This window comes from Cyprinus carpio, chromosome A7 (assembly GCF_018340385.1).
Source record: "Cyprinus carpio isolate SPL01 chromosome A7, ASM1834038v1, whole genome shotgun sequence".
NCBI classification, from domain to species: domain Eukaryota; kingdom Metazoa; phylum Chordata; class Actinopteri; order Cypriniformes; family Cyprinidae; genus Cyprinus; species Cyprinus carpio.
In genome coordinates, this window is record NC_056578.1 from 9,030,023 (window position 1) to 9,053,896 (window position 23,874).

The 23,874-nt window shown below is 34.7% G+C and overlaps 3 protein-coding genes across 7 annotated transcripts; 2 read left to right on the top strand and 1 right to left on the bottom strand.

Annotated features, from left to right (window-relative positions):
* Positions 1–1,129: 1,129 nt before the first annotated feature.
* LOC109058340 (maspardin-like) lies at positions 1,130–5,203 on the bottom strand. Of its 4 annotated transcripts, none has more exons than XM_042759505.1 (10): positions 5,050–5,203; positions 4,761–4,808; positions 4,590–4,654; positions 3,979–4,101; positions 3,668–3,748; positions 3,451–3,596; positions 3,259–3,367; positions 2,760–2,867; positions 2,016–2,156; positions 1,130–1,824 (listed from the first exon to the last, which is right to left on the bottom strand). In XM_042759505.1, exons 3-10 carry the CDS (start codon positions 4,650–4,652, stop codon positions 1,699–1,701), a joined length of 897 nt encoding a protein of 298 aa, XP_042615439.1. In that variant the 5' UTR covers positions 4,653–4,654; positions 4,761–4,808; positions 5,050–5,203; the 3' UTR covers positions 1,130–1,698. The 4 variants fall into 4 exon arrangements, with proteins under 4 accessions (XP_042615439.1, XP_042615435.1, XP_042615436.1 ...); XM_042759501.1 differs by having other exon boundaries at positions 3,940–4,101; positions 5,050–5,202; XM_042759502.1 differs by having other exon boundaries at positions 3,940–4,101; positions 4,590–4,808; positions 5,050–5,202.
* Positions 5,204–6,487: 1,284 nt separating this feature from the next.
* Positions 6,488–18,238, top strand: clpxa (caseinolytic mitochondrial matrix peptidase chaperone subunit Xa). Of its 2 annotated transcripts, XM_042759506.1 has the most exons (14): positions 6,489–6,841; positions 7,412–7,563; positions 7,705–7,822; positions 8,654–8,808; positions 8,898–9,060; positions 10,188–10,229; positions 11,949–12,125; positions 12,632–12,796; positions 12,886–12,974; positions 13,605–13,769; positions 13,982–14,284; positions 16,026–16,118; positions 16,233–16,339; positions 17,097–18,238. In XM_042759506.1, the coding sequence occupies exons 1-14, from the start codon at positions 6,787–6,789 to the stop codon at positions 17,185–17,187; spliced, it is 1,875 nt and encodes a 624-aa protein (XP_042615440.1). In that variant the 5' UTR covers positions 6,489–6,786; the 3' UTR covers positions 17,188–18,238. The 2 variants fall into 2 exon arrangements, with proteins under 2 accessions (XP_042615441.1, XP_042615440.1); XM_042759507.1 differs by lacking the exon at positions 10,188–10,229 and having other exon boundaries at positions 6,488–6,841.
* Positions 18,239–19,400: 1,162 nt separating this feature from the next.
* On the top strand, positions 19,401–23,268 carry pdcd7 (programmed cell death 7). The gene is made up of 5 exons (XM_042759508.1): positions 19,401–20,529; positions 21,650–21,788; positions 22,044–22,274; positions 22,655–22,742; positions 22,839–23,268. The coding sequence occupies exons 1-5, from the start codon at positions 19,576–19,578 to the stop codon at positions 22,957–22,959; spliced, it is 1,533 nt and encodes a 510-aa protein (XP_042615442.1). The 5' UTR covers positions 19,401–19,575; the 3' UTR covers positions 22,960–23,268.
* Positions 23,269–23,874: the final 606 nt, after the last annotated feature.

Genomic DNA, 23,874 nt, shown 5'->3' on the forward strand with positions numbered 1-23,874 from the left:
CAGTGTAAACCGGCAAAAGGATCAGCGTAAACCGGCAAAAGGATCAGCGTAAACCAGCAAAGGATCAGCGTAAACCGGCAAAGGATCAGCGTAAACCAGCAAAAAGGATCAGCATAAACCAGCAAAAGGACCAGCGTAAACCAGCATCAAAACATACCTAACCAGCATACGCTGTTTTTTTCAGCAGGGATATTTTTCATATTTTTGTTATAATGGCTGTAGTGGACTGTGACTCAACAGGAAATTCAGTGCTGATCTGAAGCAGGTTAAAAGTTAATATTGACGTATGAAAATATTTCTGCAAATTTGCAGACACCAGTGGTTATCGTGTAGTAACCGGACCAAATGTTGTGTACACGAACCCAAATGCTAGTCAAGCGCGTCACAGTTTTAAATGAAGTGACAGTATGACGCAAGCAAAACAATCAACACCAGCCGTCTCTGAGGAACATGCAGCTGTTTTCTTAAGGAGCGATTTTGCAAACTGTGTCCAAGCAACACAAACTGTCTCAATAAACAAAAATATTACAACAGGAAGTCCTGCGTTTCTGTATTTTTGTTGCCACAAGGTTTCCTTCCAAAAATCAGTCCAATAATCTTTGTGTAATCTTTTTGTAATAGTCCATATTTTTTGTTTTTAATTGTTGTCACTTGCAATTGGTGCATATTTCTTCTCTGATTCAGAAATAAACTCATCTACATCTTGGACAGCCTGAGGGTGAGTACATTTGCAGCAAATTGTCATTTTTGGGAAAACTATTCCTTTAAGCCAGCTGCATTCACATCCACCTCTATTCTGATCTCATAAGATGTTTCACTCAGAAAAACGTCACAAAACTGTTGTAATCATAATACCATGGTATTGAATGATTGCAGTATTCATATACTATGGTATGTAGATGATACTTAAATGTTTTTGGATACCATGGTCTAATAAAATAAACGTTGAATTTATTTGCATGCCATAAATTTGTAATGCCCAATTCATTAATCTGATTCTTATGTAAACACTTTAATAATTTGTATTGTGTAGTCACAGAAGTGTTTTAATTGTATGATAATACTTTTAGCAAATGCACAACTTGTAAATAAAATAGCTGTAACTCTATAATAAAGATCAATACCCATCTTTTGCGGTTACACAGCTTTATTTAAGTAAATAATGACACTTTTCGATTTGTTTCCAAATCAAGGACTCCTGATATGTCATTTGGAAAAGTTAAGAGGTTTCACACAATCTGATGTTGAAACAAGAAATCAGTGCATGACTCAAACAAGCAACAGACGTAATAGAGTTGACAACATTCATACATACAAACAAACAAACATAACAAAAAAATAACACCAATGTACAAAAGGCAGAAAATTAAGTTCTCAGGGATTAAAAAGTGCTAAACTGAACAAACACGTGCATCTTATATTGTGTAAGGCAACCGGGTCAAATATAGCATTCTTTTAAAACTCTAACCATGTACTCAATTTCACTTATTTACAGTCTTATCAAAATATTGTTTCTTTTCTGTAAAGTAAAAATAGGCTCTTTAAAGTCCATTCACATCTGACTGAGTTTAAGGTCATAGAAAAACAGAATACTGAAACATGACCTCTGAATGTTGTGTAGCTGAAACGAGTTAAATTCAGGTCCCGATTCATCTAGTAAGTGTTCAGAGGATGTTTGTGTGAAGGCTGTTGCGCTCTCTACGATTCGCCGTCACTCTCGTTGTCGTCGCTCAGATTTGTCTTCTGCACTTCTAGCTCTTCTGCGCTGACCATCTCTGGACTGATAGCAGCGTACCGTGTCCCATGAAACTGACGCAGGTGTATCTAGAGAGTAAAACCAGAGTAACAGTGCAAATTAAGCCACTGAAATCTTCTGATTACTATAATTGCAGGAAAACGAGCATGGAAAATGAAGCATGTTCCACAGAAGAAAGTCAGTCGTTTGGGGTTGGAACAACATGAGGGTGAGTAAATAATGACAGAATTGGAATTTTTGGTTGAAACTGTGGACTCACTTGTATGTACAGGTTAACTTCTGCACTTCTGCACAGATACGGGAAGTTTCCACCTGTTTTGAGGTGAGCTCTTCTAGCTTTGGGGTACAGTTTATACATTTCTTCCTTTGCCTCATGTGACAGAGCACTCTGGTCAAAAACCTGAGTGACAAAAAAAGGACAAAATATTTTAAAATGTTAAACTTATTTCATAAAATGCTGATCAAGAAACATTTCTTATTATTATCATTGTTGAAAACCGTTTTTGCTGCTTAATATTTTTGTAGAAGTTGTGATACACAAGAAATTTTTTTTTTTTTTTTTACAGCAAGGGTGCATTAAATTGTAATTGCTTATAATGTTACGAAAGATTTCTATTTCAAATAAATGTTGTTCACTGAACTTTCTATTCATAAAATAGAATCCTGGAAAGAAAATGTACCACTAGTTTCACAAAGCGGCAAGAGGTTTTCAAAATTGATTTATAATAATGTACCATTAATAATAATTGAGCACCTATAATAAGTAATAACTGAGCAGCAAATCAGCATATTAGAATGATTTCTGCAGGATCATGCGACACTGAAAACTGAAGAAAATTCAGCTTTGCATCACAGGAATAAATTACATTTTAATATAATCAAATAAAAAACAATACGTATTACAACATTACTGTTTTTGCTGTATTTTTGATCAAATAAATGCAGGCTTGGTGATAATAATAAGAAGAAAACATTCAACCGCTAGTATACAAAGCACACCTACATCTATTATGGTGACGGCAACATCCTTTATCTTGTGAGGCTCCACGTAGGAGTTCTGGCAGTTCAGCGTGAGTCGAGAGGCCAGCTCACTCTGGTTCAGGCTTTCCAGCTGAAGCACAAACAAACAGAGTGCGCTTTGTTGATAAATGAGCAAAGAGTGAGACAAATTACCTTCACACATCAGTATGAGATCTATCACTAACTACATCAATCTAGATTAAGCACTGAATCTGGTCTGATTTATGTGCAGTTTTTCTTTTCACTTAACTATTTCAGTACAATAAAAATTAGCATGTTTAGACTGTTCACAAAATCCGGGTAATTTTTCATGTTCATGTTAAATGTCCTTAAGGCAACAAAACGACTTGAATAAATGCTCTGAATGCATGCTTTTAGTCTTTTGATTTGTAATTGACTTTTTACTACAGGTTGGTCAAGTTGTAAAATAAACTTAACTGCACTAATTATATAATCAATACTGTCAGTATAGAATTACTCACTCGGTCAACCATAAAGTCAATTGCATCTGCCATTTTTGGGTCCACGGGTCCTTTGGTGAAGTTACCAAGCACAATCTTTTTGAGCATGAAAGCAGGCATCAGCCAGAAACTAGAAAATAAATATTATACATGAGACAAATCCACAGTGATGGAGATATCAGCTCTGCATTAGTATCCAGTGTAAGTCTCTACCTGTTCGCTGTCCATGTCTGGTTGAAGATCGATGTGTCGCTAAATGAGTTGCACAGGATCAGAGAATGAACTCTGGGAGATTTATGTGTGACTTCAGCAAATTTCTGAGCCAGGAATCCTCCCAGAGAGGCGCCAAACAAGTGCACCTGCACGGAGAGCGAGAGAGAATGAAAAACCTTTCTCGTCTGTCATACAGAAAACAATCAGTACACCATACCTTGTCCAGTTGTAAGTGGTCTAAAAGCTTCCGAAATCCATCACAAAATTCCAGCAGATCCCAATAGACAGGATACTGGAGCTGCATACAGCAATATCAAGTCACATATCCCGGAAAAAAAAAGAAAGAAATAATGTCAGAAGAGAAGCAAGAGGACATGTTAGTTATGCAAAATGCCATTACTGAAACAGAAAGCAACCAAATGAAGCTTTCAATTGTTAACGGATATCTATTCCAGCAGGTCTATCTGTAGCTGATGTGTGAAAACATACGGAGATGACGCGGTAGCCCCATCCGGAGAGAGCCAGCACCTGCTGGAAGAACACCTCTGCGGTGCCGCTCACAGGCGGGAGGAAGATGATGGGGCACCTGATGCTTTTCGGCCCAGCATCATACAACGACCAGACTTTACTGTCATCATCATCCACGATTATCTACAGAAGGTACACAGGCAAGAAGACTCACAAATGTGCTACATCAGCAGCATATAATACATATTATCCTATTTCATTTCACATTTTACATGAAAATTAACAATTAATTATTTTTTCAATGCACCACAATTCAACTTGAGACAGACAGACAGACAGACAGATAGATAGACAGACAGATAGATAGACAGACAGACAGATAGATAGATAGATAGGCAGATAGATAGATAGATAGATAGGCAGATAGATAGATAGATAGATAGGCAGATAGATAGGCAGATAGATAGATAGATAGATAGGCAGATAGATAGATAGATAGATAGATAGGCAGAGAGATAGATAGATAGATAGATAGATAGATAGATAGATAGATAGATAGGCAGATAGATAGATAGATAGGTAGATAGATAGATAGATAGGCAGATAGATAGATAGATAGATAGGCAGATAGATAGATAGATATGCAGATAGATAGATAGATAGATACTTACTCTTTTCAGAGGTACGGTGCTTCTGAACCAGTTATAGTCAGGAGATACTCTTATCTCCTCCATTGCTGAAATGCAAATGAAATGTCAGGTTACAGACGGGTGTGTTTCACAGAATAACTGACACGATCTTCTCAATGCTTGCAGTTTAGATGAAAAGAAAAGGTAAGTTACTGTGTCATTGATTTTACACCCCCTTCATGTACTTCACCGAAGAAAAACCTAGGAGAAAAACATGTGAGCAGTGTGCAGAAATGATCTTGTAAATGTACATACACAGTTCCTGCAATTACATCAAATTATATATAAATTATATTTGAAATAATCGTTTAAATAAGCGGACATATGATTGTTTTAAATGCTGAAAAACACAACATCCATCTCTATATATCTGCCGTTTGTATACGCTTCACAACAATGTAAATTAGGAGACCATTTCGAGCGATAGAGGAGTAAACATTACCGTGCTGATGTGTGAAGTAAATCACTTTTACTGACTTTCATCCACAGATTTGAAAAAACATTGTAGCCTTTCGCTGAATCACATGATAGCAGCTTCCGCAGCCAGCAAGCGAGCGGTCACACCAGCCAATCAGGAGCCGCAAACTGCGCGCATGCGCGGTGAGAGCAACGGGGAGCCATTAAAGGAACAGTTACCCTGAAAAAAAAAAAGTTGTTTCAAACCGCATGACTTTCTTTTTATTTCTGGTGAACAATAACGGAAATGAATGACGTTATGATAGTTTCGGTCACAATTCGCTTTAGACTCTATTAGAAACTTATGTATAAATATATAAATAACTATTCAAATCTAATATTCAATGTTTCAACGTATTATTATTATTTTTTCTTTGATTTAGTATGTAATGTGATATTATATATGTTTCAACGTATTATTATTATTATTATTTTTTCTTTGATTTAGTATGTAATGTGATATTATATATTTAAATATTTTATATTATATATATATATATATATATATATATATATATATATATATATATATATATATATATAAATATTATATATATATAATATTATATTAGGCATGTTTGTCCATGTTTATCCGTATCTTTGTTATAGGGTTTGTTTAGCATCTTTATCATTTTTGTTTAACAAAATCATTCATATGAACAATTCTGGCTTCAAATATCAGCTCTATTTCTTGTGGTCCACCGGCTCTGTAGTATTTCCATCAGTAAGGTTCTTTTCCATTCTGATAATTCTGACAATAAGGAGTTAGATGATGTCTTAAACTTTATTTTTATGATGGATAAATATATCCACAAAGCTAGATACTTTAAACTTAAACCCAGCAACAGAATATTTACTCCTGATCCACATTTATTATCGCCACTCCAAAAAGTCTTCTCTAATAATAAAAAAAAAGCTCTGAAGTCATCTCGTATTATAGAACGTTTTTTAAATAAATTGTAATGTATTTGTTTTAAAAAATTAATCTCTTCTCTGTGTTCCCCCATATGTTCTTTGTTCTGTATTATTTGTTTGTTTTGTATTTAATTATATTTCTGCATTCAAAAATAATTAATATGCTTGTTTAGTTAATTAGTTAGATGTACTATGTAGACTAAAAAATCTTCAGGTTGTTTATTCTGTAATTAATCTGTAATGAACTCTGAAAATGATGCAGGTGACATACGCACAAGTTGTGCTTTTCTCGGTACAGTTTTAGGACAGTTATTAATTGCTGCGGAGGGGAGTGTGTAGAGATATAATATAAGTCAGTAATGTGTATTAGACAGCTGTTGTATTGTGGTTACAGTTTTGGACTTTTTGTTTCATTTCACTGTAACAGTCTGTTCATTGTTAAAGATTGATTCACTTTCTTTAGCCTGAGCGATTCACTGACTCGAATGAACGATTCTTTGAATCTTTGCGGATTGATTCACCGACTGAGATGATTCAGTGACTCGAGACCGAGAGTGTCATCAGTTGTTTACTCATTATATCACAGTGTCTAGTTCAGGCAGCGTGTGTGTTTAGTTAAGCTCCCGAAATATCTCTCATGTTAATGTGATTGATTCTTATTCATTTACAGATTCGATTTAAGCCATTTGTTATTGTCGGGCCTGTATCGAATGGCTTTCAGTGCGTTAGCTCTCGGCTAGCGCTAACCTTCCAGCGCTGCGCAAATTCAACCGCTTCGGTTTGTCAAAAAACACAATAACACTCAAACATGTCGTGTACGTGTGCTTCAGCAGCGAGAAAACTTCTGAATTCAGCTCACAAAGGTAAGAAGAAAGTCATATTTTGAAAAATATTAATGTTTGTTTCTTATCCTTGCTAGCTCGGCTAGCGCTGCTGCTAGTGCGCTAACAATATATAAACAAACCGTCATGATCTACAAAAAAATAATATGTATTTACAAGTCAGCCTTCATTTAGAAGACGTATTTTAATGCTTTTAAAGTAAGTAAGTAAATAATAAAAATAAAAATGACACTGGACATTTGACATGTTGTTGACTTGTTTATGTAATCAGATTATTATTTGAATAACCTTCGACTCAGTAATGAATTCATTTACTTGTTTAATGTTTGTCTTTAGTTAGTTTCCCCTGGTGGTTATTTCAAATCTCTTACACGATTCATAATATGAAAGTGTAATTCTTTATCAAGACTCATGTCTGATTAGAAACATTATTTTATTTGTTGGATTGGATTTCTGTTCCAATAAAGTGTGTTTTTTGTTACCGATGTCCTGTAGAGGAGCTTCAAGCAATGACTTCATTCCTGTCATCAGGTTATTTTTATTCTGAGTGCATTTCCTCCTGTAGCTCTCATGTTTGTGTTTGTGTCACAGGGATTTCTGGCTCTGGAGTGCAGTTGCTGTTACTGAGCCGCCTGGGGACCCGTGAGGTTCGTCTGGCGCGCCGCGTCCCCGTGAGGTGGTTCTCGGAGACGTCTGTGTATTATGCTTCAAAAGATGGGATGAAAGATGGAGACGGTGGAAAGGTAAGATGATAGATACGCGGCGTTACATGTCATGCACTCCTTGTTCTCTGACAACAAGGGTTTGAGATGGAAGTGATAACTTTAGCAGTGTAATTCATCCTCTTCCTGGAAACTGTTTTATTGAACTTGTTTTCCTTTTAAAAATCCGTTGGTGAAGGAAGTGGAAAAAGAAGCAGCTCTAGTAATTCCGGAAAAGGAGGAAGTCAGCTGAGGTGCCCCAAATGTGGAGATCCTTGCACACATGTAGAAACATTTGTTTGTGAGTGCTTCATTTCATTTTTGGCTATTTTTATTTTATTATCATTGCATTTTTTTATTATCTTATTTTATTTTATTCAATCTTTTGTTTTCCTATAATTATCTGTCTACTGAGAGTATTACTGGATAACTCAGGGCGATCCCATTTTTTTTGTTGTTTCCAAAGACTTACGGTTTCTTTTGACCTTGAGCTTGTTTAAGTAGGCCAGAGTGTTTACTGAACTAACTGTTCAAGGCTAAAAATAAATCATACACAAGTTGCTTTTTCATCTGCTGGTATTTTAATTAATAACATGGCTTAAAAGTTGATTAGTTAAAACTAAAAATTCTGATTGTGATTTAAATAGCAATTTCTTGCTTTAATTCTCAGTTTTTTGGTGGTTGTTTGATGGGCTGCACATTATTATTATTATTAGGGAATGCAATATGAATAGATATCTTATGGTAGATTTGTAATTTCACAGTTGTATTGTAAAATAAATGTATTATTATTACATTTTAAACAAAATAGTGAACATTACTGTTGTAGTATTTCACTGTCAAATAAATTATATTCAGGAAAAATTTAATAATTATTTTATTTTACAGTACAACTGTGCAATTACAATTTTAATACAACATGATTTGTGCATGTTGTGTTCCCAAATAAACATTATAAGCATCCCAAACTAGATGCAGAGATGAGATCATGTGGACCGAGCTGCTTTAAGACACTGAAAACCAGTGTTCATGAGCTGCTTGAGTGCTGCATTTCACTCTGAAACACACAGCGCATATATTGAATTAAACAACAGCCTTTGCGAATTGATAAGGTGTTGTTTCTCTTTTGCAGCATCAACTCGCTTTGTGAAATGTGAAAAATGCCACCACTTTTTTGTGGTGCTTTCAGAAACAGACACCAAGAAGAGTTTGAGTAAAGACCCAGAGTCTGCAGCGGAAGCTGTCAAGTTGGCTTTCCAGCAGAAACCCCCTCCGCCACCTAAAAAGGTCAATATTCATTAAGCTTTGAGATTTCAAAGCAGTGTGACAACCTACTACAAGGTTTGTGTAATGTCTCTGTTTTCGTTTTCTTGCAGATCTATGCTTATCTTGATAAGTATGTTGTGGGTCAGGATCATGCTAAGAAGGTTCTGTCGGTGGCCGTGTACAATCATTATAAACGCATCTACAACAACATGCCGGGAGGCTCCAGGCAGCAGCAGGTGGAGGTGGAGAAACAGGCCTCCCTCACTCCTCGAGGTTTGTACTGCAGAACGTGTGTATGTGTGTCGAACACACAGAAGTTAGGAAGAGGTGGTTTTCACTAAACCGTTCTTATGTAAGAGACTCACAGCCATTAGGAAATTAATCTGTCACGGGATACAAATTATACTTGGTGTAATCAGAAAGCCAGATTTCACTCATCAGATGAAAGCACGAAATGGAGAAGTGATCCTTTGGTGAAACACATCCTTTGGTTTTTGTGCTTCGAAGATTAAAATGAAAATGTATCCAAAAATGATTTTAAATGTTCATTGAAGTGTGCTATTCCTTTAGATATCAAAGCTTAAGTAGGGATTTGAACAAATCCCTAAACCTAAATATGAGAAATGGTAGTAGTGATGATTGCCAAGGGAATAATACTATAATCTACTTTTAAAGGAATAGGTCACCCAAAAATGAGAATTTGCTTAAACTTTACTCACCCACAGGCTACCCAAGATAAAGAAGAGTTTGTTTCTTCATCAGAACAGATTTGGAGAAATGGAGCATTACATCACTTACTCACCAACGGATCCTCAACAGTGAATGGGTGCCGGCAGAATGAGAGTTTGCTTTTCACCCAGCTTTTCACTTCAGAAGATGTAAACTGATGGACTGGAGTGGTGTGGATTATTGTGATGTTTTTATCAGCTGTTTGGACTCTCATTCTGACGGCACCCATTCGCTGCAGAGGATCTATAGGTGAGCAAGTGATGTAATGCTAAATTTCTCTAAATCTGTTATGATGAAGAAACAAACTCATCTACATCTTGGACGGAATAAGGGTGAATGATTTTTCACTTTTGAGTGAACTTTTCCTTTAAGTGTTTTTTTTGGTTCTGTCATGTTTGAAGGACTAGCCCCACTTGATAGGTTTCCATTGTGTACCTTCTTAAATCTTCTAATCTACTCTTTTTAGAAGCCAGTATAACCTCCATTGTGATGTACTCTCTCCATTAGTAATAATTCAAAGCAACATTTTATAGAATTTGTCAACTTTTGTCATTTGGCATTTGTACAATTTATTTGCAATTTTGCAGCAGAGTTTACTAAATTAGGTCAAGGTTTCTAGTACTGTGGGAATGGGTAGTGATTTCGTCATAACTGTCCTCCTTTCTCTGTAGAGCTAGAGCTAAGACGACGGGAGGATGAATACAGGTTTACAAGTAAGTGTATGTCAACACCCATAATCTGCATTATTGTCTATATGTGTCATTTGAACCATTTCTTTTTCTAAACAAATCTGTTCTGTGTTCATTTAGTTTGCTTTGATCTTTGTTGGGTGTTGTACAAATGCCAAAAAAAAAAACATTCATTTCCTTTAACCCTTTTTCATTGTTGAAGTGATATATTAACGCATATTTGAAGTGACAATGCATGTATCAGAAACAATGATGTAATGTTTTACCAGTCAAGCAGAGAGGGAGAGTGTCCTAGTGACCTGATTTAACTGTCATATGCAGCTTTCAGAGGCTCCTGTCACAGGAAATCCCGTTAGATCTTGTGAATAGAGCAGCTGTGCACACTAAGCAATTTGACCTTACTGGTCGGCGCAGCAAGTCTTCACTGATGATGAGAGTACACATTTTGGTGCTATCGTTATCAGTGTTATTTTAATATTATTTATGTACTTATTTGTGGAATATTTAAAATATTTTGGGCTTTTTATATTTTCAGTTTTCATTTATTTATTTATTTCTTATATTACTATTTTACTTAATTTTTATTTTAGTAATAGTCATTTTAGTGCTTTAGTTGCTAAAGCAACATTTAAGTTTTTCAGCAATTTTTTTTTTTTTTTTTTTTTTTACATTTGAATTAATTTTAGATTTATTTAATTTAACAATTGACTAAATGTTTTTTTTTATTATAACTTGTATAGCATTTTTTTTTTTTTACAATTTGACTCTTAGAAATGTTTAGCACAAGTTCATCTGAATTTAACTCATATGTTGCATGCTGTCAATTAACACAAATAATAATTTTAACATCCCTGTTTGATTATTTTGCTAAAATTATCTGCTAATTTTGCCTGTGCAAATTTATTGAAATATTAAAAAATTGGTTTAACAAACAAATTGCGCTTTGAATGTTTTGATTCAAGTCGTTTTTGAATCTCTTGCCCTATAGACTGCGGCCCCATTTACACTAGTGCATTTTCGTTTTAAAACGGCATTTTAGAATGAAAACGATCCTCATCTACACTGCCGTTTCTGCTGCATTTTAGAAACGATCTCCGTTTACACTACACAACCTAAAACGCATGTCACATGACCATTCATGCAGGTACAGCCATAGATATGAATAGTTAGATTTGCTATTATTTAGATCGCGGACGCATCTACGTGCTTAGAGCGATCGAATAGGGAATCTACCTATACATCTATGGGTACAACAATGCGCATGATGTTATCGTTTACATGGTCGTCAAGGAAATGCAGAGCGAATGTGGGCAGCAACGCATCGTTTTTAAAAGTCTCTGATTTGGTCCATTTACACTGAAATGCAACCCCGGAGTTTTCAAACTAAAACGGGGTCTGCAGTGTTTTCAAAAGTCTCCGTTTTCGAGGGTCGAAAACGCCGGAGTAGTGTAAACGATAGGCCTAACTATAGCTAAAGTTATGCGTTTTAAAACGAAAATGCACTAGGATAAAAGTGCATTGCTGTAAAAATAATGAGTGAGACATCAAAATTATTGTCTGTTGTATAATTATATAAAACTGTTCAAGTTGATTTTAGTGCTTAAAGATAAAGCACTAAAATCATTACATACATAATGAAGATTCCTTGAAATTCAGAAATCTTTTGTGAATTCCCTAATCTTCAAAAAGTCATAATTTATGCACTTTTGTTTTGTTTTTGCTGCTGTTGTGTAATTGGTCCAGAGCTGCTGCAGATTGCAGGGATCAGTCCTCATGGAAACGCTCTGGGCGCCTCCATGCAGCAGCAGCTGAACCAGCAGGCACCTCAAGAGAAGAGAGGAGGAGAAGTGCTGGACTCCACACACACTGGCATCAAACTAGAGAAGAGCAACATAGTCCTGCTGGGCCCCACCGGCTCAGGTGAGGCAGAAACACTTTTTGTTTTAAAATACAATTAATACTTTTATTCAGCAAGGGTGCATTAAATAGATCAAAAGTGGTGGTAAAGACATGTAGAATCTAACAAAAGATTTCTATTTCAAATAAATGCTGTTCTTTTGAATTTTCTATTCATCGAAGAATGCTGAAAAAAGTATCACTGTCTCCACAAGTAAATAAAGCAGCACAGTTGTTTTTAACATTGATAATAAATATTTCTCGAGCAGCAAATCAGCATATTAGAATGATTTCTGAAGAATCATGTGACGCTGAAGACTGGTGTAATGATGCTGAAGATTCATCAGCATCAGTTATTTTTTTAATCGTAATAATATTTCACAGTATTACTGTTTTAATGTATTGCGTTCAAATAAATACAGCCTTGCTGAGCATTAGAGAATTCTTTCATTTAAAAACTTTTATAACTTATGTCTTGAGCAAAGTGTGCTAATATGAGGAACTAGGAACCTAACTAATCTGTGCTACAGGGAAAACACTTCTGGCCCAAACATTGGCTAAATGCCTGGATGTTCCCTTTGCAATCTGTGACTGCACCACCCTCACTCAGGCAGGGTACGTGGGAGAGGACATAGAGTCAGTCATCGCAAAGCTGCTGCAGGACGCTAACTATGTGGTTGAGAAAGCTCAACAAGGTAACACTTCCTGTGACATTTAACCACAGAGCATGTTGTCCAGGAGTTTGTTCAATAAAACTTTAATTGGGATGTTGAAATTGTTTCAGGTATCGTGTTTTTGGATGAAGTAGACAAGATAGGTAGCGTTCCTGGGATCCATCAGTTAAGGGACGTGGGAGGAGAGGGAGTGCAGCAGGTTGGTCATTCAATGTACTAGGTCACACACTTCAGATATGTCACTGATATTCAGCTGAACTTTGCCCTAAATCGCAGGAATGCTGTTAAAGATTAACAGAAACAGTCTGTTATTCTTGAAATCTCACTTTTGTATTTCTGTACTTCTTTTTATCACTAACTTGTGATTGACTCATTTCTGCAAAAAGCTAGGGAAAACTTGTTTCCACCACAGAATAAGAAAAATACATTTTTGTCACTTTTTTTCTCACACACAAAACTTTTTTCTAACAGTTGAAAATTTACATCTCACAATTCAGTCTTTCTTTCCCTCAGAATTCTGAGTTCACGTCAGTTTTTATGTTTGTTTTTAATTGCAAGAACAAAATCAGAATTGTTATAGATGAGAAAATCAGCATTGGGACAAAAAGTTGCAATTCCAATTTTTTATTTTTTGTATCCTGTGGCAGAAACAGGCTTCCATAAAATGTAGCTTCTACAAATAATTTTGTCCAAATAACGATTTGTGTCTTCAGAAAACAGATTCGAGTCATGCCTAAAAATACAATGTCTTTACTGCAGGATTAAAAAAAAAATAACCTGAAGCCAATTTTGTGGTGATGACTGTCATGTGTTTCATTGTTTTTGATAGGGTTTACTGAAGCTACTGGAAGGCACTATTGTTAATGTTCCTGAGAAGAACACAAGGAAACTGAGGGGTGAAACTGTCCAAGTTGACACCACCAACATCCTGTTTGTAGCATCTGGAGCGTTTAACGGACTTGACCGTATCATCAGCAGGAGAAAGAATGAGAAGGTGAGTAATAACAGGATGTAGACACATAACAACAAGGTTTTATTAACACAATCATGCAAGACCTTCTCAGTTAATTCATTTTGGTGAAAATTGGACGAACCATCTAGGTTCAAAAAGTAGGTTTTTCAGAAAATTCTAAATGGCGGGAAATTTTTCATGATGGAAAATTCTGTTTATATAATGTAGCTGTTGCCTTCATATTCCATATGTAGTACCTTGGGTTTGGAACACCGTCTAACATGGGGAAGGGTCGACGGGCGGCGGCAGCGGCTGACCTCGCTAACACCACGGGTGGAGAGATGGACGTGGTGGCTGAGATTGAGGAGAAGGACCGGCTTCTGAAACACGTGGAGGCCAGAGACCTCATTGAGTTCGGGATGATTCCTGAGTTTGTGGGCCGTCTTCCTGTTGTGGTTCCATTGCACAGCCTGGATGAGGAGACACTGGTGCGGATCCTCACAGAGCCACGCAATGCTGTTGTGCCTCAGTATCAGGCTCTCTTCAGCATGGACAAGGTTGGTGCCTGATATACAAATGGCAAAAAGAGATCTGTGCCAATCTATACAGTCCTAAGTATTTCATGGGTGCAGAGTTATCATTAACTAAAATAAAAAGCAAAACTAAAACCATAAAGAAAAACATTTTCATTACTTGAAATAAAAAAAGTTTAACTGAAGTAAGATATAAATAAATAAAAAAACCTTAAGCTTATTGAAAATTTTATTTTCAGCTAGTTGCCAAGGCATCATTTCTCCTTTTCTTTTAGTTTAAAAAGTACTCATATAACTAAAAATAAAACTGAAATAAAAATTTATGAAAAACTATATAGACACATTTTAAAAAACAAAAGCTAATAAAAAAACCAACAAAATTCATACAGCTTTAACTAAAATTTTAATTAAAATGGAAGATAAAATAAAAACTATTTCAAAATAATAATAATAATAAAACTATAATTGGATATCAGTGACTTCCTGGGTGCATTGATTCAGTTCACATAGTAGAAAACAAAAGGGTATCCACACACCAAGCAAGTTCAAAGTCCAAGATCTGTTGAGAAACAATTGTTTTTTAAGATTTTGAAGTGTACTGAAGTGCACATAGACACACAAAAAACCTAATACACGAACACATATTTTATTAAGTTAATTAATATTAAAAACCTAAAACATCATAAAATATAATAATAATAATCTATAATAAAATAATAATGAATATAAAGTGATAAAACACTTGCCATTTTTTTTAAATGTATTATGTCCTTTTGAACTTTTTCCTTTTATTATTATTGTTGTTATTTTTGTGTTTATATTAATATTAAATGATTAATATTACATTTTTATAGCATGGTCTGTCTCAGTACTTGATTCTGATTGGCTGGCAGGTATGCATTCAAACCGCTTAATGCACAGATAGTTCAGTTTAATCACGTTCTATATTAATGCGCTGCTTTCATTGATAAACACACATATTACTCACACAGAGTGAGAGAGAGTGGAGATTGCACTGTGCACACAGAAACATTCAGGAGCACAGAAGTTTGTTGTCAGTGCTGCCCTTGACTTTTATTAATAAAATAGCTTAGATACTGGATTTCTGCATTATATTCCTCAGCAACGAGGAGGTAAAATCGCTGTTTAAGTAACTAAGCTCACAGTTTCATTGTTTGTTGAGAGAGACGTGCAGACGCAGGTAATTCACTCATGCAACTGTCATCTCTCTCTTTCTCTTTCCTAACCGATCGATAATTAATTCAAATAAATGTTATTATTCATTTATTCTAATAAATGTGACCTTACCGCACTGTTTCATCTCTGTGTCTGATTTGAAGCGGGCAGAATGCTAGTGCTAACAAGCCATAACTGACGAAAATAACCATCATTTTTATCCTTCCGGACAAATATTGCGCTGCAAACATTAACAGCTTTAAGTTGTCAGTGCTGGCAAATGACCATGGTATAAACGGGATAATGCACGGTTAGGTGTGCATTAAACGATTTTAATGCACGACGTGGAGGCCAAGAACCACCCGAGCATATAGTTTTTAATGCTTCTAATTCAGTATATATATATATATATATATATATATATATATATATATATATATATATATATATATATATATATATATATATATATATATATATATATATATATATATATATATAATACAAAAATATATCATACATAATATAATAAAAGGAGACATAAATTAAAAGTGAATCATTAAGTGTTTCTGAATGTTTTTTGTATTAGTGTGATCTCAACATGACACCTGATGCCCTGAGAGCGATTGCCAGATTGGCTCTAGAGCGTAAAACCGGAGCCCGTGGGCTTAGATCCATAATGGTAAGAGAATGCTGTTGTTTTGTTTGTTTTGTGAAGTTTTCACTTCCTCAAAGTCTTGCTGGTATAATGACGTGTGCTCTTGTGAGGTCATAAGCTGCCACTATTTCACAACAGGAGAAACTGCTGCTAGATCCCATGTTTGAGGTGCCACATTCAGATATTGTGGCCGTGGAAGTGAGCAAGGAAGTGGTTGATGGAAAAGCGCCACCTCAGTACATACGGTGAGAGCAGCATGACCTTGTTTGTTACTTAGTCATCTTATCTGTCCGCAATCAAGTTTAAAGTCTCTCTTGACACACGTGGAACTATTGACTTTTTCTGATCAAATGTGCTTAGAGTGGGCAATTTAAGGAAAAATAAATAAAAGAAAAGAAAAGGTTCAAATATAAGTAGGTCTGTCATGCATTTGAAGAATTTAATTCGAAGACACTCAAAGATTTATTTGAACTGTAATGCACATTGCAATTAAACAATTTTGGCAAAAAATCATTTAAATTAAAAAAAAAAATATATATATATGTATATGTATGTATGTATGTATGTATGCAATTAAACAATTTATATATATATATATATATATATATATATATATATATATATATATATATATATATATATATATATATATATATATATATAAAATATTAAAATACTATATAATGTAAATTTTATAGGTGTATATAATTTGTAGTAATACTTGTATTTCAATAAATATAATTCATATCAAGAAAAAATATTTTATCTGCTCTGTATCATTTTTTTTTTTAATGCAAACAAGAAATGATCCCTCATTCTGGGTTCAATAAAAAAATATTTAACAGTTTAATTACTACGTAAACACTGAGAACATAGAAAGCGTTCTCTAAGTAAACCAGCACACATTGCTGTCCCTTTAAATTTACTGCCTCATTCGTTTAAAGGCACTTTATGGTCATTTTAATTAGTCTCATTGACTCTTTTGCTTTTGTCTTCACTCAGAGCTGCAGCTAAAGAGTCCTCTGAGGAGGAGTACGACTCTGGAATCGAAGAGGATAACTGGACAAGACAGGCTGATGCTGCCAAGAACTAAAAACAACAAACCCGGTTTATAGTCAAGACATTTCTTTAGCTCCTTGGTTCTCCTAAGGGTCCATTTCTCACTGTATGCTAGTGACGATTTGTTACTCACTCTGGAAGATCTAATTCCTTGAGAATATCCCTAAATATCCCTCTCACTTTAAGCAATCATGGCTTAGAGAAATGAGTTTAAAATAAACCAAATTCTCCCCTGACACTTTCCCCGTGAAGAGATTGTTAACAGTATGTGAAATGTAAAGAGAATTTTATTTTATTCTTATTAACTTGATCTTGTAAGTGATTTTATGAACCGTTTGATTGGACACCAAACAGATTGTGAAGAGTGAAGAAGGCTTGTACCAATGTGTGTTTGACTTCAGATACTAGTTATACTGTTATATTGATACAATTAGAGATCCTTATAAAGCTATATCTGATCATTTTCATAAAGTCTCCCAATATGCCCACGGTAGATCAGTTTTTGTAGTTGACACACGTGTATAATAATTAGAAACCCATGTATTTTATCAAGGTCTGTTTAATTTAATTAGGTCTCTGATTGAGCTGCCTTGTTTTTTTCCCCCTTTAATCAACGCTATAGGATTTTTACATGTCAGTTGTGCTAGTACACTCAAGCTGCTATTTGCTTTATGATAAGGGGTCAAGAAAATCAGTAACTGTCTGGAATTGTATCAGTGTGTTGTCATAATTTCTGTTGTTATTCACAAAGTGGCCCAGTGATGGAAGATTTATTTGTATTGGCCAGATTAAAACAAATTGTACACGAGTAACTTTGGTCTCTTTGAGAAAGTTGTGCATCACTAATTGAAGTGATCTCTGCTGAATTCCTGGTGTAATTCATTTTCAGTCGCTTCACAGAAATTGATTTCTTTTTTCTTTTGAAATGCGTTGTTACAGAATATACTCCGATTAAGTGCAGGGTGGGAAGGGGTTACATTTTTGTATGGAGAGAGTAGAAACCATGTGTGTTTTTGATCCTCACACTTAAGCACAGATGTACAAAACGAATGTACGTGGGAATAAAATGTAAATATTATCAGTGAGCAGTGCAGGTCTTCTGTTGTATTTTATTGAACACTGGAATGAGGATTAGACAAAGATTGTGTTGTTCCAGGCCTGTATGACTTTCATCCGTTGCACACGAATGTGGATGACAGCCTCAGTCTTCATTCACTTACACTGCATGGAGAGATGCAATAAAAGAGACTGATGATGGAGGCTTTCATTCTGACTTCTCATTTGAGTAAAAGATGCCCAAGTTGTCATTTGAAGGTAAGCTGTTCACTGAAACACCAAACAATGAAATGTTTACCTATTTATTTATTTATTAAACGGGAACAAACAAAGAGGGATAAAATAGACAAAATAACAATGCATTTATTTACAAATACATAAATCCATAATATATAATGAAAATACAGTAACAAATGTTTCATTCGTTAGATAAAAAATAACACGAGCTTTTCTTGTGCATGCAAAAATCTTACTGGATTATTACAATTAATTAATTACTACAATCTTATATGTATATATATATACAGTACAGACCAAAAGTTTGGAAACATAGCTATTTTTAATGTTTTTGAAAAAAGTTTCTTCTGCTCATCAAGCCTGTATTTATTTGATCAAAAATACAGAAAAAAAATGTAATGTTATATATTATTACAATTTAAAATAATTGTTTTTAAATTTATTATACTTTAAATTATCATTTATTTCTGTGATGCAAAGCTGAATTTTTAGGATCATTATCACATGATCCTTTAGAAATCATTCTAATATGATGATTCATTATCAAAGTTGGAAACAGTTCTGCTGCTTAATATTTTTTCAGAACATGTGATACTTTTTTAGGATACTTTGATGAATAAAAAGTAAAAAAAAAAGTAAAAAAAAAGAAAAGAAGCTATGTTTTAAAAAATATAAATATTTTGTAATAATAATATACACTACTGGTCAGTAATTTTGGGGTCAGTAATTTTTTTTCTTTCTTTTTTTTAAATAAAATCAATACTTTTATTCAGCAAGGATGTGTTAAATTGATAAAAAGTGATAGTAAAGAAAATATATTATTAGAATATATATTATTAGAATTTTAATAAATGCAGGCTTGATGAGCAGAAGAGACTTCTTTCAAAAACATTAAAAATAGTAATGTTTCCAAACTTTTGGTCTGTACTGTATATATATAGAGAGAGAGAGAGACAGTTATGTCCCTCTTTGGTAGGAACTATCCATCACCTTTAACTTGAAGGGGATTTTATTTCGAAGACGTACCGGAAGTCCTTCCTTCATAACTTCCGTTTACAGATTGTCCTTTTAGCGTAGCTCACAATAGCGCGCTTCAGCGCCGGATTGCGGTTGATTTCAGCGTGAATGAATGGATAACCCTCAGCAGTTCGGTTACACGGGCGCTCCGCCGCCTCCCTTCAGTGATCCCGCGGGTTTAGACGGCGCTGTGTATGCAGGAGGAGGTGCGGGACCTCCGCCTCCGCCGGCAGCGGGACACACATGGAACCTGTACCAGCATCCACCACCGGCGGTGCAGCACCACTGGCCCCCGTTCCCACCCTTCGACCCGAGCAGACCCCCTCCGGGGAGCTTTGAACCTCCTCAGCACAGCGAGAACCCGCCTCCGTCCTGGTCCCAGAACCAGTGGCGTCCTCCGGAGCATCACTTCACGAGACAAGTCCCACCAAACCAGCATCCGTTCCCAGACGCAGCAGCTCCATCATATCAGTCCAGCGCCAGGCTCGAGGTTTACACCTCCAGCCGGCAGAATTACCCTTTTAACAGCCAGTCTATGAACAGACCCTGGCTGGATGGCCAACAAAACCAGAGTACATCCATCTCAAAAACAGCTTCCGATGAAGAATCCGCGCAGAGATCGAGAGATGAGCAGTGGATTCAGAGCTTCTTGCTTAAAAGAAGAACTAAGTCCCCTGAACCGAAGCGAACCGAGTCCAAACCGTCCATCTCTCAGGTCAGAGAGAAGCTGTACGGGACTGTGCAGATGCTGTCCGAGTTAAACAGGGTGTGTCAGGTGCTGAAGGATAATTTGGAGAACGAGGATGTTTGGACCGAGAGCCTCTCTAAAGCGACCGCGCTGAAGAACAGCATACAGGAGCGCCTGACGGGTCTGAAGGACCCGGATGCTGTCGGCGGCCTCAAGAGGAGACTGCTGCAGATTAAGAAGAAGAGAGCAAGGATGAGGAGGAGAAAGATGCAGCAGAGGGAGGAGGAGCAGGACCAGGAGGCTAGGCGTGCTGAACGAGAGGCGGAGATTGATAAATGGCAGATGAAACGCATTCTTGAAGTGGAGGAGAAGAACAGAGTGAGGAGGAAAACTTTCTTACAATGTCCCAGAAAATATTATTTTTATAAACATTAATTATTATTATTTCTAATTATTAATTATACTATATAATTTTGTAATATTATATACTGTATTATTTACATTAATATATAAAATTAATTAACATTGTACTATTTTATTTAGATAGCCCCATCATATATTTCATGTCCCTTACTAATATTATGCAGGTTATCATTAATTAATATTATCCTATTATTATGATTTTGTAGTTAATTATATTATATATATACATTTATTATTATACTGTATTAATATACCACGTTATTTAAATGCTGTATAATATTTAGTTGTTAATGTTAATTAATATTGTACTATATTGTTTAGATATCCGCAATATATATTTTGTCCTATAACAGTATATAAACTTATCATTAATTAATATATGGTATTTTTTATACTATATATATATATATATATATATATATATATATATATATATATATATATATATAAATCTATATATACATACATTTATTATACTAATAATACTATGTTATTTAGATATTAAATGAATAATGTATTTTTTTTTATTTATTTCAAATGATTTTCCTTTTATTAAAATGCTTGAGTTAAGAGAAAATAAAATACATTATTATTTTAAATAATTTCACACTACTTTGAACAGGTTGCCATTTTTGTCATGTTTCTGAATGCTTCACATCAGAAGTAGGCAGTTTATTAGGAATATTCTGGATGTTTCTGTAGTCTTTATTTTTAAAATTTTTTTTTTTTTTTTTTGAATATTGATTTATAATCAGATTATAGTTTTTTTCTGTGTCCTCAATATTACCTTCCATCCAGTTAGTCCTAATTAAGTTTTTTTTTTTTCTTCACAATTTGGACATCACTGCTATATTAACCAGTCAATATCCAGAACAAACATTACTAATTATGGTATATATTTCAGTGTATATATATATAATATATATATATATATATATATATTATATATATAATATATATATATATATATATATATATATATGTAATAGAGAGAGAGTATATTATAGTGTAAATTTTGAGAGTATGCATTTAAATGTCCAGCAATGTCTGATCTAAATGTTTCGTTGCTGTTCAGGAGAAAGAGTTGAAGCTGGCCGCTGACGCTGTTCTCTCAGAAGTCAGAAAGAAACAAGCTGATGCCAAGAGAATGCTGGACATCCTCAAATCACTGGAAAAACTCAGAAAACTCAGGAAAGAGGCTGCGGCCAGGAAGGGTAAAACAAAAAAATATGATTCTGTTTGCATGATTTAATGTCCTTAAGAAATTGATCTGACGCTGTATAGTCTGTATAACGTTATTCTTCACACCCTTTGAAGAAATCAGTCTACGAACGGCTTATTTATAATTGTTTCTAAATATTAAACTGGGATATAAAAAAAAATAATTTTTCATCATCTTCAGAAATTCATTTAGTCTAATTACTTCACCTGTAAGGCTCAATTTCCACTCATTTTTCCCATTTTACCAGGCATGTTTCCAGGGAAGGAGAGCGATGAGAGATTTGAGGGTCACTTGGAGCGGTTGAGGAGTCTGATCTGTAAGCGCACGGCTGTGTACGCCACAGAGGAGAAAGCTCTGAGAGTCATGCTGGAGGGAGAACAGGAGGAGGAGCGCAAGCGAGACCGCGAGAAGCGACTGAAGAGAGAAAAAGAGAAGCTGTTGCAGAAGAAACGAGAGGTGGACACAATGCTGTTTGGAGGTAATTTTACACTTTTAAAAAAAAAAAAAAACACACACACAATCTATTTTTTTTTCTTTTTTTTTTTTGTGATGTTCTTTTCATTAGTTTTGTTTTTTTGATGAAGCCACAAGTTGGCAGTATAGTCATTTCTGAGTCTATTTCATGATGTGCTTCACTGTATGTTTAGATACATCCTGAAATAGTACAGAATAGACCTACTGTTGGTTTTTTTTTTGCAGTAGGATTTATATGGCACCTGTTGCCCTATTTTCATTGTTAGTAAGTGCTGTGTTAAATAGATACCTCAGCACTAAATGGAAGATGTAGATTCATATCAAATAAAATGTGCTTTTGTTCAGCTGCATGCATGTAAAGTCTATTCCTTTCTTTCTGTTTAGCTGAATTGCATCCTGATCACCCTCTTCAGCCGTTCCTAGATTACTACACACAGGCAGAGCGCTCCCTTCCTGCTCTTATTCAAATAAGGTCTGTTTTCAAATCAGAGGTAAACTCTAAAAATAACTCTCTGAGTAAATGTGACATAACTCAGAGAATGTGTTCATATCACGTTTCCCCTGACAGGAGAGAGTGGGATCAGTTCCTGGTTTCTGACAAACACCCTGACGGTACATCAGTTCCTCAGGGCTGGGTTCTGCCCGACCAACCAGCCGACGACATCTGGGCCACAGCCCTGGAGAAATGATGCTCACTTATGATCCGACGGACTGTTCATTCATGTGGGGAACAAATGTTTGGCTGGGAAAATGTGTGACCAGATTAAATGATACTAGATTGGGTGAACCCCACCAAAACATTTCATCCTAAAATCAAAGAAATGCTTGGCATGAAGAAAACAAAGCTTTTTTTTATTTTTACGATTGTTAAGTTGATTTTAACACAAATTCGTATTACCACAATGTGCTTGGATTTCTTTTTTTTAATTGTCATTATTCCCAGTGTTGATTGTTATTAGATTGTCATTGATGCAATATGGATTATAATAACATTAAAATGACTGAAATAGTTTGTAATAATAGTTTTATTTAAATCACATTAAATTAATAGAATAAATACTACTATGATGTATAAATGTTATTATATTAAAGTGTATATATAGATATATATATGCACGCGCACACATATAGTGTGTGTATATACATTTATTTATATATATATATATATATATTTATATATATATATATATTTCATGAAAAATTTAGCACAAATCCTTTTTTTACATAGTATACTATATGTGTGCGGTATATATATGTGTGTGTGTGTGTGTGTGTGTGTGTCTATGTAATGATATATATATATATATATATATATATATTATTTTCATGAAAATTTAGCACAAATCCTTTTTTACATAGTATATATATGTGTATGTAATATATGTTGTGTTTGTGTGTGTATATGTATATATGTATATATATATATATATTGTATATATATCTATATATCTATATATATTATATATATATATATATATATATATATACATATATTGTTTTCATGAAAATTTAGCACAAATCCTTTTTTGCATTATAGCAATGAGAATAAAATGGTTTGTGCTAAGATATATATAAGCACACATATATATATATAAAAGCACACA